This window comes from Melospiza georgiana, chromosome 3 (genome assembly GCF_028018845.1).
Source record: "Melospiza georgiana isolate bMelGeo1 chromosome 3, bMelGeo1.pri, whole genome shotgun sequence".
Lineage (NCBI taxonomy): Eukaryota > Metazoa > Chordata > Aves > Passeriformes > Passerellidae > Melospiza > Melospiza georgiana.
The window spans coordinates 54844259-54861443 of NC_080432.1; the positions used below are offsets into that span (position 1 = coordinate 54844259).

The window sequence follows — 17185 nt, forward strand, 5'->3', positions numbered from 1 at the left end:
ATCATCTTCCCTCCTGGCAGGCACATACAGTTCTTGGGCAGGAGACAGAGAAACAGCCCACAGTTTGCACTGCCTGAGAGGGGCTTTTCTAACAGACAAGAAGCGGGGAAAGAGGGGTGAATTGTTTCCACACTGTTTGAAATGTAATCTGCTTTGATACAATTTCTCTGCCAAGTTCACACCAGGTAAAAATTGGGCATCATGTACTTATACCAAGAAGTTATTTTCAAGCATTATGTTTGCTGCATAGAATGTATTTAATTTTTAAATACTGACAGTATTTCAAAGACATTCCTTTGTCAGTACCATTACAGAAGTAGGTTGCCCATTTGAAATAAGGCCCAAACTTGTTGCTGTTTGGGTGCTACACACTAAAATGCTGCAAGAAGCAATGATCATAGTTCAGCTAGGAGAACATCTGCCTCTGAGACAGTAATTGCTGAGTGCCTCTGCACTGAATTTAGGGGTCACTGGGGCTGCTGAATGTGCTGTTCTTGTATGAAATATGAAACAAAAAATTCTAGTCACTTGTTGGCCATTAAACAACTGATGACAACTTTCATCAAAGATTCATAATAGTTCTGCTCCTCTAACTGTGCCAGGTAATTACATTCTCTCTAGCTAAATGAACTTTCAATTACACAGAGTATCTTTCTCCTCTAAACTGTTTAGAAATAATGTTACACACCGTTAAATGATTTCCCCTGTCCCACCTCAGAGGTGGCTCAATTTCAGCACAAGACAAGGAGATCCAGGTCCACACGAGGATGCTCCCCTCAAGCTCTGGCCTGCCCTCAATTCAGCTGCTGCTGTGCTCTCAGGCATCTCTGAAGCCTCATCCCCCCTGTGCCACCCCAGCTGCTGCCCCACTGAAATGTGAGTGCCTGCAGAGGAGTGCGGGCTCCTTGCAGCGCAGGCAGAGCTCCAGGCAGGCGGAGGGCAGTGTGGGACAGTGGCATCGGCACAGCTGAACGGAACGGTGTGGAATGGGGCTTTCTGCAGCCTCCGTTTTGAACTTAATTATTCAGGCACAAATCTGTCTACTTGCACTGCCGCAGAGGAAAGGTCATGGTAAGAGAACACAGGTACGTCTAAATATAAAATTATGCCCCCCCCAGCCAGCATTATAGTAATTTACAGCTGAAGAGGAATGTTTATCTCCTGAGCAGTGTAATCTACTTCTACAGTGAAAACATGTTATCTAACAGATTTCCATATTCAGCCTTGAAAAAAAAAAAAATCTGATATACACAATTGCTAAGGGCAAACACAGAAGAAAGAAGCAAGAAATATGATCTCTTTGCTAACATCCCCTGACATAATAGTACATAGAAACTTCCATGTTTATTCCAAATGACCATTTCACAGAGAAATAAAGAATTCTTTTTTTAAAATTACCAATGACCACTGCTCACTCAAAAAGGCCTTGAGGCAGATACAAATTGCTAGAGAATCTGCAATATACTGCACTCAGCCAGCACGAGTCCTTCCCCCTTCTGTGCACCCGCAGCCATTCCCGCTCGGCAGCTTGCTTCCCGCTGTGCTGTTTTGCCTGCAGATTTAGAGCTCCCATCATTTTTACCCCAGATGACCTCAGCCCATCCTCCAGATCTGACCCCAATGCAGATCTCACTAAAGGAAAGGGTCTGCTCAGTGTCACTGGGATAATAAGACAAATACCCTTAAAGCCTGTAGCTCTGATCCCCTGGCGATCTGCTTTCAGTAATCAGATTCTGGAAAGCTGTTACTGTAAGTCAAGCTGGACTCTTGAGAGTAAGAAATGAGTTGTTGTGAGGCTAACAAACTGAACTAACCAGAGACTGGTAATAAATGCCCCCTCAAGCACCTTTTGGAAGAGGCAAATGCTTATCAGAACTATACTGAACTCATGAGAAAGAGGAGAAAAATATCCCAAAGCACTTTGAAGTCCTTTTTGCTTTTCTTCTTTCTTTTTTTTCTTTTTTTTTTTTTTTTTTGACACAGCAAAAGGAGATGTAGGGAAGATGTTCAGAGCCACTAAGAACTTTGGGCATGAGGCTAGTCTATTACACAGTTACCTCACAAAATCTGCTGTATTCTTTCATGGCTATGAATTTTCATATAGTACTGAAATTATAAATTCCTACAGCCTACCATTGTTTCTCATTTCATTTTGGAGGATTTACTTTTGCAAACTTATAAGAAACAATAAAATGGCTTGCTTTCTTAACTACAGCAGAAATCCTGTAAAAAAGGATACATTATAGGATTATGAATTTGGTCTAAATTACAATTCTTTTTTTCTAGAGTTCACGAAATGGGGAAGAATCTATGAGGCTGGAGAGGACAGAATAAGGAGATTTTAAAACTAGTGTTGCAGTGCACGGAGTGATGAACTGTGGAGAAGATTTATAGTTTGATCTAAATTTGAACAGAGGTATGAACAAACCGTATTTTGGCATCATCAGGAAAACAACAGTTGGATACCTCAACTAGAGTTTCCATCAACTTTACTTTCAGATCCAGTCCTTATCTTTCCTTAGCATGGTCCTTCCTATAATCCTGAACTGGAATTTTTGATATGAAAGTACATACTTTGAGTCTTTTTTCCCATTCACAACACAAAAAACAGCACTTGGAACTGACAGCAGTGTAAAAAATACAGTGAGAGAGAGGAATTAGACCACTCATCACTGCAGAAATGTAACTATTTGCCACGCGCACACGCTCTTCAGATTTTCATACTGCTTCTCACTGCTTTAACCGATGGGCATAAATTAGTTCAAAAATCCATACCGTCCTCGTTGAGAAACCTAAACCTCTGTATTTGTGTTTTTGGCACTTTGTTCTGAATCCTGTAAAGGCTGAAGTGTCTTTCTTGGGTATCTATGAGGTAGCAGACCTATAAAAAAGGTAAAAGCCCTCTATTGCTCCTGTTTACTCAGGTAGCTTAAATAGAAGGATCTCTGCTCTAGATCTGGGATACCACTTTGCTAGGGGCCTAGCTGGAAGCCCCTGTGATATGTGTTAGAATATGCTTGGGGTTTCACCTTTAAGACAAATATATAAAAATTTACCTGGGGAAAAAGTGTCAAAATTAGGACCCGATCATTTTTATTTAAAACTGATGAAAAATGGTGCCTAAGAATTGAATGATCTTTAGCTGAAAATCTAGTTTATGTTTGGATATACCACTATATGGCATCATATATGAGGTTCCAATTATACCCAGCAAATTGTGAATTCTCTTTGGCCAAGTGAATCTCACAATTCACATCATTCCCAAAGCACCCCAAAACAGTCTCATCTCTGTTCCTCCATACCAGTGATAAAAGCCATGGGCCTCATGAGAAACTGAGTGTGTTCAGGCACTTTAACTACAGGGGCAAATGGAAGAGTAAAGCATGTGTAACTAATTATTAATTTGTCTTGCTTATGCCCAGATTGTGATATCTGGACCCTGACTGGCCCTTGACAAGTAATTTTGACCGCAAGTTAACCCAATGAGATACATCTTCCCAACACAAAAAGGACACTGACAGACGAGCTCTGGTGCATCTTGTTTGGCAAGTTTTAGGATATCCCTGATGCACAGCTGACAAATGTGACACGTGCCACATTGCTGCAAACTCTGGAGTATTACTTTAAAGTTCTATTGAAGGTAGCTTTAAGCAGAAATGCTGCTCTGTGCAGGGTAGCTTGAAGCAGAGGCACATGTTCTTTAGTCAGTTCTGTTGGGTGGAAAGTCATTCCTGGGAATCACAAACCAGGCATTTAATATTAGTCAATGTTTTTTACCATGACCTACCTTCAGCTCCCTGTGTCCTCATGTCCTCGTTCCAACGGGGATAACAACACTACCTTCTAACAGAGGGCTGTCATAACGAGGAATTCCATTAACATCTGTGGATAAGTCACTTATTAGAGGGGAAAACATCAGAGAAAAGGCTGTAGGGAACAGTCTTAATGTATCAGTTCAAGGTACACTATAATGCATATAGATCACCACATTTGGAGAGAGGGTTGTTAGTAAATGATGCACAAATGATACACAGGCATTGTGTATCCTCCTGATGAATTAGGAAAGGAAAAACATCACATATGAACATGTAAATTAAACCCACACCATAATGCATAAGGAGATGTTATGGGACACCACTCTCCTGGAACTTCCTAATTCTTTATGACATAGCAGCATATATTTTTAATATGGGGTTTTTTGAGGTAACATCCTTAGCAAAGATCAGTTTTGACAAGTAACATGTTTCTGTAGTTCAATTCTGGGAACCAACAAAGACCAAGAGGTCTACACAGCTACCAAAAGCTGCTTCATAGCCGAAAGACATAACTGCAAAAGACTCCAGCTTCCATTATCACCCTGTTATAACTAGGTCAGAATAAATAAAGCAGTAGATTTAGATTTTAAAGGATAATTATGAATTTAGTATGAATGAAGGCTAGATAAGGTTGCCAGTTGAGAGAAGGGTGACTGAAAACCCAAAAAGTGGGTTTTTTTACTTTTTCAGATTACAAAGCTGAGCAGTAAGACAACATAAAGCTCTCTGCAATGGTAAATGTGACAATAAGGTGCCTAAAGGACATAAGTGTGAAAAAATGCACTCAGAATTTAATGAAATCAGGTAAACTGAAAAAAAAAGAAGATAGAGTGGTAGATAAAATTATACAAGCTTTTTCAAATCGCTGTCATCTGGGAGAAAAATGGGGGGTGGTGAATGGAGAACAAATAAATACATTTTCTAATAAGCAGAAAAATAGTACAGTGTGTATTTCTTTAGCAAACCAAAACAAAGGTTGTGCACTCAGGCACCCTTCATTAACACTTTTAATCTACAATAAGGATGGTTTAAATGCCTTTATTTTCATAAAAGCTATGAGCACAACTTTATTTTTCACAATCAACTTGGGCAGAAGTAGCATCATGCCTAACAGGGGGAAAAATCTTCATTCCAGGGCAAAAAGCATTAAAAAGCACATCAAGTTGTCTGAAAAATCAATCCCTAAAGTGTCATGTAAACATGAAGAACGATTGGCAAAAACTTCCTCGACTTTAGGCAGTTTGAAAACAATTGTCAGAGTCCAATGACATTTAAACCATGAAAAAACCATGCGAGTCTGGGAACAAAACTGAAAGTATGTAGAGGCTTAACTCAAAATCACCATATCTGGGTATTTCTTGAAGAGAAAACCCCACAAACAAAGCAGGGTCATGGGAATAGGAATGCACCTCTAAACAATCTGGCTTGGCAATGGCAGCATATTCCCAGAACTCCAATTTAATACCCTGCTTTGGTTTGGATTTTGAATAATCCAAAACTGCCCTATTTTTTTTTTTTTTTAAGAGACTCCGGAGATGCAAACATGTCAAGGAGAAAAGGAGGAAGCATAAAAGGCACAAAATCAGAGCTGGCACATGGAGGTTGTGTTGCTGTGGCCACATTGGCAGTTTTGGGGATTCCCGTGCCACATCCCCGGTCCTGGAGCATGGCTCCCTCTCCGCAGCCTTCTCAGGAAAGCACCTGGGTATTTCTGTAAAGCAGAGCAATAATCCTCTCTGTGAATAATGCTGGAAGACAGACAGCGAGCTAACTCTCAGGTTGAGAAGTTTGACTCACAAAGCAGATAGACCCAGGTTTGTGTAGTTGCAACGCCCAGAGATAAAACACTTTAAGTACAAAACTTGGCTGTGAACATGTGAAAGGGTGGTGGATTAAGCTCAGCTGGAAATAAAGCACCACAGCTGCTCGTTCAGCCACCCCACTCCCCCACACCCCCTCCCTCTCCCCCAGTGGAATGGGAAGAAGAATCAAAAGTAAAACATGTAGGCTGAGATAAGAACAGTTTAATAATTGAGAACAAAGTACAAATAAAAAGGTGAATATCCCTTTGACCAGTTTGGGTCACCGGTCACGGCTGTGCTCCCTCCCAGTTTCTTTTGTGTACCTTTTCCCCGGCAGAGCATGAGACAGGCACACAGAGACAAAAGAGAGCCCTTAGGATAAACACGACTCAGCAAAAATCAAAGCATCAGTGTATTATCAACATTATTCTCATTCTGAATCAAAAACACGGCACTGTACAGCTACTAAGAAGCCATTTATCCCAGCCCAAACGGGGGAAGAAAGAAACATCTTGATGGAAAGGGTGAGCAGTGCGCGTTATCCAGGCGACTGATGCAACACCATCGCCACAGAAGAAGCGGTCACCTCCGCCTGCAGCAGTTAATCTGCTTTCATGCCTGCTTTCACTGCGCTTCATCCCTCCCCCAGCCCCGGGGCCGAGCCCGGAGGCTCAGCCCCGCTGCCGCAGGGCCCTTCTGCCGGCCGTGCCCGGGGACCGAGCGCTGCCGCGGGGCTGTTTCTGTGGGGCACGGGCTGAGGCCGCGCCCGCAGGGTCTCACCGCGCCTCACACAAAGCGGCCCCAGCGCCGAACCGGGGCACCTGCGGCGCGGCCCCTCCGGCCCCCCGGCTACCTCCCCGGCCTCCCTTCCCTCGGCCGGCCCCGCACGGCTTCCCCACCCCCGCCCGGCCCGGAGGCGGGGCGGGCTCCGGGCGGCGCCTCCCGCGGCGGGGCCGAGGCGGCTCCTTCCGTCGGTGGCCGCGGCTGCAGCATGAGCGGGCCGGGGCTGCCGGGGCCCGGCGGCGGCGCGGGGCTGCCGCCGCTGCCCAAGAGCCTGAGCGGGCTGCTGAACTCCTCGTCCTCGGGCGGCGGCGGCGGCCAGGGCGGGCGCTGGCGGGACCTGGAGCGCCTCTACGCGCAGAAGTCCCGCATCCAGGACGAGCTGAGCGGCGGCGGCCGGGGCTCGCCGCGCCCGCCCAAGCCTCCCAACCTGGACGCGGCGCTGGCCCTGCTCCGCAAGGAGATGGTGAGCGGGGCGGGCCGGGGCTCGGCGGGGGCGGCGGACGTGGCGAGCGGCGGCGGGGGCGCCGCCACCTCCCCGGGGCCAGAACGGCGCCCCGGCTCCGGCCCCGGTGGGCGCAGGCGGGCCGGTGCAGCCCCCGTAACCCGGCGCGGTGCCGGCGGCGGGGGAGGGCCGGGGCCGGTGGCGGCGGGGCTGCCGCGGATGTGGATGGGGAGCCGCTTACCGCGCCCTGCGGCACCCCCGGGACCCGGCAGCCACGCTGAAAGGCTGGCGGTCAAAAATCCCCCAGCGTCGGCGGCGATTCGTGCAGCCCAGGTGGCTGTGGTTCGGCGTGGTTCTCTCCAGGACTCTCTTTTGATCCTGTAGCGCGGCGTTGTTATAGCGAAATTCTTCCGGGCGACCTGGCGCACCTTTTGATTAAACACTAATTGGGTGTTGGTGCTGTGCTGGTGCAAGCTGCAGCTGTAGTGACTAATAATAGCCTAAGCCTCGCCCGCTGAGGGTTCTGTAGAATCAGTGCAAGAACGACAGGGAGATGCTGAAGAGGGTCCAGCGGAGGGCCACAAAGATAATTAGGGGTCTGGAGCACCTTTCTTATGAAGAGGGACTGCAGGAGATGGATCTGTTTAGTCTAGAAAAAAGAGAGCTTAGAGGAAATCTCATTAATATATATAAATATCTGAAAGGTGAGTCTCAAGAGGATGGTGCCAGACTCTTTCTGGTGGTGCCCAGCGACAGCATGAAGAGCAATGGCTATAAACTGAAACACAAGGAGTTTCACCTCAACATGAGGAAAACTTCTTTACATTGAGGGCAACAGACCACTGGAACAGGCTGCCCAGGGAGCTTGTGGAGTCTGCCTGTCTAGAGACATTCAAAACCCACCAGGACACGTTTGTGTGTCACCAGCTTGAGGTGACCCTGCTTTGGCAGGAGCTTTGCACTGGATGATCTCCAGAGGTGTCTTTCATCTCTAATAACACTGTGGAGCATATAAAATATGGTATTGCTGAAAATCTGCCAAGTTAAAGACTTTTTCTCAGGCTAAAAATGTGCTTGAGGACAAAAAGCTCTTTTGTAAGGTCTTTCTGGGGATTTAGAAGAACAGTGTAGTGTGCTGAAATCCTAGTTTGCCACCAGTGTTTCAACAGTTAGAGATAATTCTTAAAACTGTGTATTAGAATTGCCAGTTTGCATTAAGGCTCAGGAAGGATGGGTGTCTATCGACTGCTGGGGCTTTCTTCTGCAATGCTGTAAAAGGAAACAAGGACATATGGTCTTAGTCGTCTTAAGCCTTTCCAAAAAAGCAAAGAGAACTCATTAGGCAAGTCTAATCTATTTTTTTTGTAATGGGAAATCAAATGAGATACTTCTCAAAGTAATTTGATAACTAGACTTCCCCTTTAAACTTTCCTTTAATACTCTGTTAGCCTTGATGATAATTTGATAAAATACTTCTGAAGAAAAAGATACTTCTAAACACATCAAAGACTTTCAAGCAACAGGGTCCTTGGTTCCAGATGTACTTTTTTGTGGCCTGTACAAATTAGAGAGACTCTTGTGTACCAATAGGCTGTCTTTCATCAAGAAGATTAAAGGGCTTTATTACTGATATTGAACACTCTTTCTTGCAGCAAAGATATTTTTCTTGCAGCAATCAAAGATATTTTTATTGAGTAATAGGCTTGATTTAAATTTTCCATAGTGAATGAGGAAGAAATGCACAGAGCATCTTTTCCTGCATGATCAGGCAAGGTACTGTGTGTATGTATGTAAGTTTCTAAAGCTGAGAAAGTGATGAACTTGGATGCTTTGGAGAGAGAGAGAGAGGGAGGAAAGGAGAGGTCATTTCAGAACTGTGATTGTGAGGAGCAGAATTATCACATGGAATTGTGCACTATAGGTTGTCTTATCAAGAGTCAAACACAGCTTGGCTGGCATTAAAAACTGTGCTGATGCTATCAATGTTGGACATTTCTTCAGGCTTTTCTTACCTCAGGGATCATAATTGAAAGTTTTGAAGAGGCTGCATTTTTCTCAGTAGACTTCCTGTTTGATTGCTTGATATTAGTGACAGCAACAGAAAAATAAGATATTAAACATAACCATTTGGTTTAAAGACCTATTATGTTAATTCTGCTGGGCAATTTTTCTCTTGAAGTTTGTGCTTGGCAGTCAGTAGGACTGAACTTCACAGAAAGTGCTCAAGTCTTTTATGGAGCTGAAACAGGAGAGCTGCTGGTGAAAATGCTCCCACTTTCCTTGGGAGACAAAGGTCGCTGGTCTCCCGGTTGACTTTTTTGCCTCGACTCACTCCTGATTGCTTTTTGAACAGCTCTGGACTGCAGTCTTGTCCCTCAAACATTTAGCTCTCATGCAGGTCTGCAGGTGGATCTCATGCTTGTATGTCAGAGCATTAAGTCCAACTTCACAGCATTCTTTCTTACCTGAGGTGAGCAGTTTAAGTTATAAAGGAAAATGGATAAGAAAAGTAGCATAGATCTGAGGTGTGGAAAGACTTACCTGTAATGTCCTGGCAGCTAGCACAGTGCTCCAGGTCTTGTCCCAAAGTCTTCACATTTAGCCTGTGCAAGACTTCCATCTTTTGGCTTCATGATGTCACCGGGTAATTTGTGTTGTTCTTGAAAGATGCTGTATCCTCTTTTTCTCAGTGGCATTGTGGTGTATGATTTTTTTTTTCTCCCCACTTTCAGAAAGAGCTGCTGGTAGAATAGTTCAGCAGTGTCAAAGTAAGATCTTCATGCTAGCTTGTTGTGGTTTTCTTGTGTGCTGAGTGACTTGTCCTGAGAATTTAGAAGCATAAGGAGAGGTTAGAGTTCTCATTATGAATAAAATACAGCCTGGTGTTCAGGTTGCAGTAAATGCTGCTAACATTATTTATTTATTTCCTCTTGACATGGGTTGTGGCAAAAACTTTTTATTTGATGAAACTGAGGCTCACTAGGAGCAGTCTGTTGGCTTAACACTTTGCTGAAAAATAAGGCTGAAATGGCTGTTTCTCTAGAATCACTAATTGGGTGGTGGTTTAAATTAGCTACAAGGCAAAACCTAGTTTTAATTTGATCTGACTTGGATAGGTGACAATGTCAAGTAAACTCTCCATTTTGTTGCCAGAGAGGGAGACTGAATTGAGTTAAATGAGTAGCATGATTTCAGTTTGCAGTGCAACATACTGGTTTTGTACCTGACATAAAGATGCAGCCTTTTTTTAAATGGTTTTAAATCTTTAATTTGCTCTGGAATATTTGAGAATCTTAAGGACCAAAATATTAGGTGCTTAATTATAATCAAGCCTGTGCTTGAGTGGCACATGAAAGTACTCTGAAGATTTGTAAGAGATGAAGTTTGTCCTTGTGTCACTTCTGCTTTAGTTTTGCTGCCTGGAAGTAGTGTGCTGTAATGTGCTGGACATACCTGGCTTTGCCAGATGCCTATGTACATCAACATTGAAAAGAAAATTAGAGTAGAAATACTTAGCTGGGAAATGGGAAAACCAGTCAGAGTCCCATTTAAAACTTTTACTCCAGCCTGTTTCAGACAAAAGCAGAGCACCTTGTGATGGTGTCAGAGAAAGATGTGTGAAAGACACACGATGTTTCTGGAAAAATATCTCCCTTGCATAATGAGGAATATAGACTTCATGAATTTATCTGCCACGGCTCCGACAGCAGTGAACTGCTTATTGGAAGTTAGACCCATCATTGTAATACAGCATTTGGAAGAACACTTTGCATTTGTTCTGTACTATTGCATCACATCATTCCTTGTTCTTTTGTCCAGTTTATCCCATGGGGCATCTGCCACCTTAGAAAATGAATTTTACTTTCACATTTCATAACTATTCAAGGTGGAAGGAAGCTTGAACCTCCTGTTTAGCAACAAAAGATATATAGCACTATACTGCCATAGAAAGACACTTGCAGTAATGATAGTTTGAATTGTTGCCCCTCCAGGTTGGCCTTCGGCAGCTGGATATGTCATTGCTGTGTCAGCTCTACTCCCTGTACGAGTCCATTCAAGAGTACAAAGGTGCCTGCCAAGCTGACTCTAACGCAGACTGCTCATACGCCATGGAAAACGGATTTTTTGATGAAGAGGAGGAATACTTCTAGAAGCAGGAAGATTCCCCTCGAGGCTGACTGGACTGAGGTTCTTTGGTCCTTCTCTCCCTCTAACACACCTCAACAAGAACGACTGGAATTTGTATGGATCCCTCTTCCTGAGGAGGAACACCCAGCTACCCCGAGTTGTGTTAAATTCTCTTATTTTAACAGGCAGTCAGTACAAGTTACTCATGCAAATACCACTTGAGCAAAGTGCTGTACTTTAACTTTTGAAGAGTCTTCAGACATGCTTGACAAGAGTTTTCAATTTAATTTGGAAGGTGGGTGTTTTCATCTTACAAACATCGGTAGCTTATAACTGGAATTCTAATCGTAGTAGACAGCAGCGACTTCCTGAGTTGTAATAACTTCATAAGGGGGGAGGGAAGCCTCTGCTGTGGTGTAAATAGCTCTAGGTGATTTTTGGGGGGTCAGTGGCATTGATAAATGCATTTTGAACAGGCATCTGGATGCACGCACATCCTCAGCACTACTAAGCTAGTTCTGCTCTTACCGGCTGCATCCAGTTTTGTACTGGGTGAATTGTTTACACAGTGAATTTTTTTTTCTCCTTAAGCTAATTTATTCCTAGCTTACAAGCTGTACATGTGATAGTGAATGTTATCAGCAGGGGTTTTTTTTCTGTTGATCTAATTCACTTTCTTGGTACTGCCACTTGGCATTAACTTTTATACTCTTCTCTGGATTTCTTGCATCAACATAGCTCTTCGACCTGCTAAACGCTGCTCTGAAATGGTTTGCTCAGCTTTTACTGCACTGCATAGTAAAAGCACGTTTTCAAACATAGTCTGTCTGCCACTATGTGGCTTGGAATAACATGAACTCATGTGCAAGTGTTCTTGATCATATGAAGAATAAGGAAACCTCTCATATGACACAATGGGACAAATTGCAATATTTTATACTGGGTGAACTTTGTTGCTGTAAGGTAGATGACAGCTCTTTTTAAAAATGCGAAACAAGTATTTTGAGCACATACTTTGCATATGTTAAAACTTTTTATACTAACTTGTTCTTTGAAATATAACTTATTTTTGTTTTCAGAACTTACTAAAGCACTTGGTTAAGTTTTTATTAATTCATTGTGTGAAATGCTTAATCAGCTGAGAGTTGCCAACTATCTGAGTTTTCACCCTTCTCTATTTTAAGTAAAATCAATTCCCAATGTGATTTTAGTTTCTTAAATTTAATTCTGAAGATTGCTGTAAAGCACAGTGCCTGAATCTTGACACAAGGTAATAATTAAGGGCTTAAACCTCAAAGGGTTTTTGCATGGTTCATGTCTGGCATGCATGCAGTTTGCAGGAAGAATTGGAGATCACATTCTGGGGTAGCCCCTCTGTTAGTTTTTAACAAAGGCTAGGATGTTTCAGTGATAAAAGCCAAGAGACTTCCAGGGTGCATTCCCTCTAAAACTGGCTTATTTTAGTGGAATTCAAAGGCCACGAGAGTAAAGACTGTGCTGTGATTGTGTATGTGTGTAAGTTCTTAATCTAGTTCTGTGGCAGTGGTTGGATAATTTTTTTTATGTTAATTCTGGTCTAATTGCTTCACTCACCCAAAACTACACTGAATGATAAGGAAAACACAGATAATTCAGATAGTTATATCTGTACTTAAAAGTTGTGTGCCTATGTGTGTATACATGTATAAGTATATATACACACACATATTTACATGCAACTTTCTGCTTTGACTTAAGAATGTATAAGCTTTTAGTATAATTTGCTGTGCTTTTAGTATTTACATGAGGCTTTTTCTAGTCTGTTGAAGTACTGCTATTTTCTTGCTCTTTCCCCAAAAATAAAAAGCATGATGTTTAGCATACCTTTCTAATGTTGTGTGTATTTTAATTTACCTTTTCAGTGAATACAAACCCTACCCCCCTTCCCAACCCTCCCATAAGAAAACTAGGACTAGTCATCACCCTGGACTGAAGAAAGCAATTTTTGAATTAAATTGGAAAAAGTTCCACCTACCTCTATTTGGAATGGAATTTCCTGCTTCTCTGTCTTAATTGGATTTTATTTGGTTTTGAATTCTGGAGAAAATCCTGTTTCTACTACTAAAACTAATAATTCTGTTTTACAGATCTTTAGACAGCCATTCCTTAATAGTCTTGGTGATGAGAATGGACTTGAGCAAAATTCACAGTACTTTCTCTTACATAAATTAAAAAGCAAAGTGATTTATATTTCTAATCCTGCTCATGATTTAGGCAACCTGGAACATTTGGCTGGTATTCCCTCTACCAAGGGAAGAACAAGTGTCCTAAAGTACTACTTCACAAAATTTGGACTGAAAAACAGGATGGATTATAACAACTTGCTAAGTTTTCAGCACCCTGCCCCTTTTAATAACACCATCTTGCATGGGAGAGAAGTTACAGTCTGTGTTCCTAAGGAAAACCCAAATGCCACAAGGGCAGAAAGAAAAAGGTTTTAAAACTAAGGAATAAGCAGTTGTTTCAGAGGCTGATTTCTATGCCTGGTGTTGCAGTTATGAGCTGTATCTCTTTACCACATTATTACAGCATGAAATTGCTCTGAAAGAGGTGCTTGGTATGAAAGCGTAGCTTTAAATACTGAGTAGTTGCTGCAGGCAGCTTCAGTCTGAGTTTGGTGTGCGCACAACAGAACGGAGTCATGTTACTACAGAAGCTTCCTACCCTTGGTCTGAACCTCATCCCAACACAGCTTTCCCATTTTGACTCCACAACCCCGGGTCAACTCCTAAGTTTTTAAGGATAACATTGTATATTTTAAGGATACAATGAAAGAAACCCTTGGAATCTTCTCTACCCAGCGAACACTGCGGAGCTTTTCCAGTCCCACGTAGCACGGGCAATAATGAGCAGGCCCAGGAAAAGCCAGGTGTACAAGGAAGCAAGAACAGTCAGGCTCCTGCTGCCCAGAGGTGGAAAACTCTTGAGTACAGCACTTCAGAAGGCAGTCTATGCTGTGTGACTTCAATGGCCTTTCTCCAAAGGGCCTGTAAATGTGGTAAAGCAGTTAGAAATAATTGTTAGTTCTCCACTGGCTGTACTTGAAGTTTTATTTTTACTTCACAGCATATCACCCTCATTCCATTGCTATGACAACTGCAGAGTCATACTGTCATAATTACATTACAGTTTAGTTCCCTGGAAATTTCCTTAGTCTACAAAAAGAGAAGAGTCTGGAAGAAGTGCTCTGCTTTGGAGAAAAAGTGGGTGCCAAAAAGTAATGGGTGACTGATACTAAGGCTAATATAACAGATGAGCATTTAGGTTCAGCTTCAGCTCCTGGTGAAGTCACTGTCAGTGCTATTGACTTTAGTGTAGATTGACTTCAAAGCAGGGATCTTCTCCTAAAATCAGAATTGCTGTTTGTTATTTCCAAGACTGTGGAACAGCTGCATACTTAGATAAAGGAGATATTCAAATATACAGGACAAATGTCTTACTAAAAGGTATTGCATTAATGCACTGAAATGCAGTAGGCAATCATTAGAATAATTTGTAAAAAGCATGAATGTTGCTTCAAAGAAGGAGTTTTCCAATAAAGATGGGGCAAATCTGCACTCAGTTTATGCATAGTTTAGATGCTTGTTAAAGTTGAGGCTTTAGTACAGTATTTGGTGTAGTCATGAGATTGGAAGACTAGGAGAATTAGGCAGGAATTACTATAGTATTTGTAATTAATTTAGTTCCTAATCATAGGTAACCAGTCATTTTATGTGGCTTCTAAAACAAGTTGATTTTTTTAAAGTTATGTTTACAATTTCTTGTAAATAAGACAGTTTGCAAATTTTAAATGCAATGAAGAGAGTAGCAAAGCCCCCACAGTGCTTTATAATTGATCCACTTAGTACTTATTTACAAGCCTAAGGTTTTGTGTCACATCTAGCCTTCATCCTAAGGAAACAAAACGTATGCAGTAAATCTGTCCAGGCATTTTCCATCAGCCTGCTTGCTATGAACTAGAGCTGATAGGACAGAAGTTGGTCTGTTCTTAGAAAGCTTGTAAGAATTTGGAGTTGGAGGAGCAGAGAGAGGCTTAACTGCTTCTTCCTTGGACAGGATCACAGTTATAATTCCCCTTTTGGCTTCTGTTAGGCCACCCTGCTGCCAGAAGGCAAAAGCTGCGTGGTCACACAGCTGCTGGCAGCTCTGCAGTGCTGGGTGCCCGGGGGGCAGTGGGAAGGAGGTGAGTCTCAGCACATCTTTTAGGGAGTGAGGATGAAAACTGCGTACACATCGAGGGGCTGCCTTCAGTGGGATGCTAGAAGGGAAGAGCAGTGGGGAGGAATGCTAAGAGTTTCTGGAGGTGAGAGCTTGGCACAGTTTGGAAGAGATGCTGAGGTCCTGGGACACGAGTTCTTTGAAGTCACGTGTTTGATTACTTCTGCTGCTGACACCTTGGGGGATTTTTCATGTTCTTTTTTGACCTGTTTAGAGGCTGGGGTTCCACTACTTGTCGTGTATTTTTAATGTGGCAGTCATTTGTTGCAGGTATGCATTTTTGCTTAACTGAAAAGCATGTGTTTTCTTTGACTTTATTTAGCTGCCTAGCTAAAGCCATCCATTTTCCTTGAGGAAATAGATTGCTCTGAGGGCAAAGGAAACTAATTCCCCCACTCTGCTGTTCAGCTGGCTGCTGGGGAGGAATGTGAAATGGATTAAGCAGGTATGTGCCAAAGGGAACCCTAACAACAGGTCTTTTCTCCAATGTACAGCTCTGTGACCTTCAGCCACTTTGAAAGAATTCACTCTGTTTTTGTGAAGCCTGCCTGTACAGGATACATTACCACAGCAGTTTGAGGTTCATATTCCTTTTCATATATGACATGCATTTTCTCAGAAAATAACTCCTCAGAAGTAGATTTTTCCATCTATTATCTTTGGCTTATTTGAAGTTACTACATTTAACTCTGGACAAATGCTGCATGACCTAAGGAAATAACTTGTTTGTTTTCTTAGCAAAGTAGTTAAAAGATTTCTCCTATTTCCAAAGTCATCTTCTATTGATTTTAACATTTTCTGTGAGTTTCCAAGCTCCCTATGTGTAAAGCCTCTTAACTGCTTATTCTGTGAACCTGGGCTCTCCAGCTCTGCAGGCAGCTTTGCAAACACCCAGGGTCTGCTGTGAGGACTGGGTTCTGCCATGGCTGAAAGAGCCTGGGGGATCTGTGCACAGGGACACTCTCCTGAGCTGAGGTGGCTGCACAGACCCCAGATGTGCTCTAGGGATTAAAGTTGAGGTAGGGCTGGATGTGTGCTGGACTGGCACCTGCAGCTTGTGGGGCAATTGCATCTTGTGAGGAATGAAGAGGATTAGCAGGGGGCTCTCACTGAGATGACTCACTCAGCCAGTGAGTTTGGCAATTTGGTTTTAAATGACAGAGGAACTTTGGAGGGGATGAATACTCACTGCAAAAGTCTCTTTCCCTTAGGTTTTTGGCCCCTTCTCTTTCATCTGTTCTAGTCGCAAAACTTAATTAAATGATTGTGGAAACAACCAGCCCTAAGTAATGAAGCCAACATATGATTTCAGAGGAATGTGCTTTTAGCAGTAGAATTTACATTTTTCAGATAAGGTTGGTATGCAAGTTAAAAAGACAAAGCTATCTGCTACTGAAATACACAAACTTGTGACTATTTTGCCTCTTCTCTGAACTTTTGCCACAGATTATAAATGCACTTATGCTAAGACTTTATTAAGATAATGTCTTCAAGAGAATGTAATCTTTCACAATTCCTCAAGTTTAATATGTGAGGAGAAATTCCATGAAAATAATGGATTGTTAGAATTTAATGGCTGAAGCAGATTGTTTGGAATTGTTAGTGCATAGAGAGTTCAGTTCTATGTCAAACCACGGCCTTAAATTCATGTTAGCAGTTCAATCCTCCTTGCAGTGCTAACTACTCACTTTCAGAAATCACAAGCGTTTCTTCCACAGGTCAGAAATGTCCCTGTGATTATCTGGGTAGACACATGAGTAAGAGTTTGTGAGCTCCTTTTGGCTCAGGATACCAGGTGCTGTCACAAACAATAAAGTCGCCTGTCTGAGCCCTACCAGCTCTTGCTTAAACTCTTCTGACTCGTCAAACAGCAGAACCTTTTAAATCATTTACAAGCAGGCAGTGTAATAAGGTCGTATCTTCAGTTATGAAAGCACCTGCATGACAGGGACAGTACA

General features: G+C 42.7%; 1 protein-coding gene across 1 annotated transcript; it reads left to right on the forward strand.

Moving 5' to 3' along the window:
- The first annotated feature begins 6608 nt into the window (after positions 1-6608).
- Positions 6609-12832, forward strand: FAM89A (family with sequence similarity 89 member A). Its single transcript, XM_058020572.1, has 2 exons — positions 6609-6863; positions 10835-12832. Exons 1-2 carry the CDS (start codon positions 6609-6611, stop codon positions 10991-10993), a joined length of 414 nt encoding a protein of 137 aa, XP_057876555.1. The 3' UTR covers positions 10994-12832.
- The last annotated feature ends 4353 nt before the right edge of the window (positions 12833-17185 follow it).

Bases quoted from the DNA above. Each gene is read 5' to 3' on its own strand.
- FAM89A (XM_058020572.1), top strand. From the start codon at position 6,609: ATGAGCGGGCCGGGGCTGCCGGGGCCCGGCGGCGGCGCGGGGCTGCCG. The intron at 6,864-10,834 runs GTGAGCGGGGCG...TTGCCCCTCCAG, and splicing joins CCCTGCTCCGCAAGGAGATG to GTTGGCCTTCGGCAGCTGGA.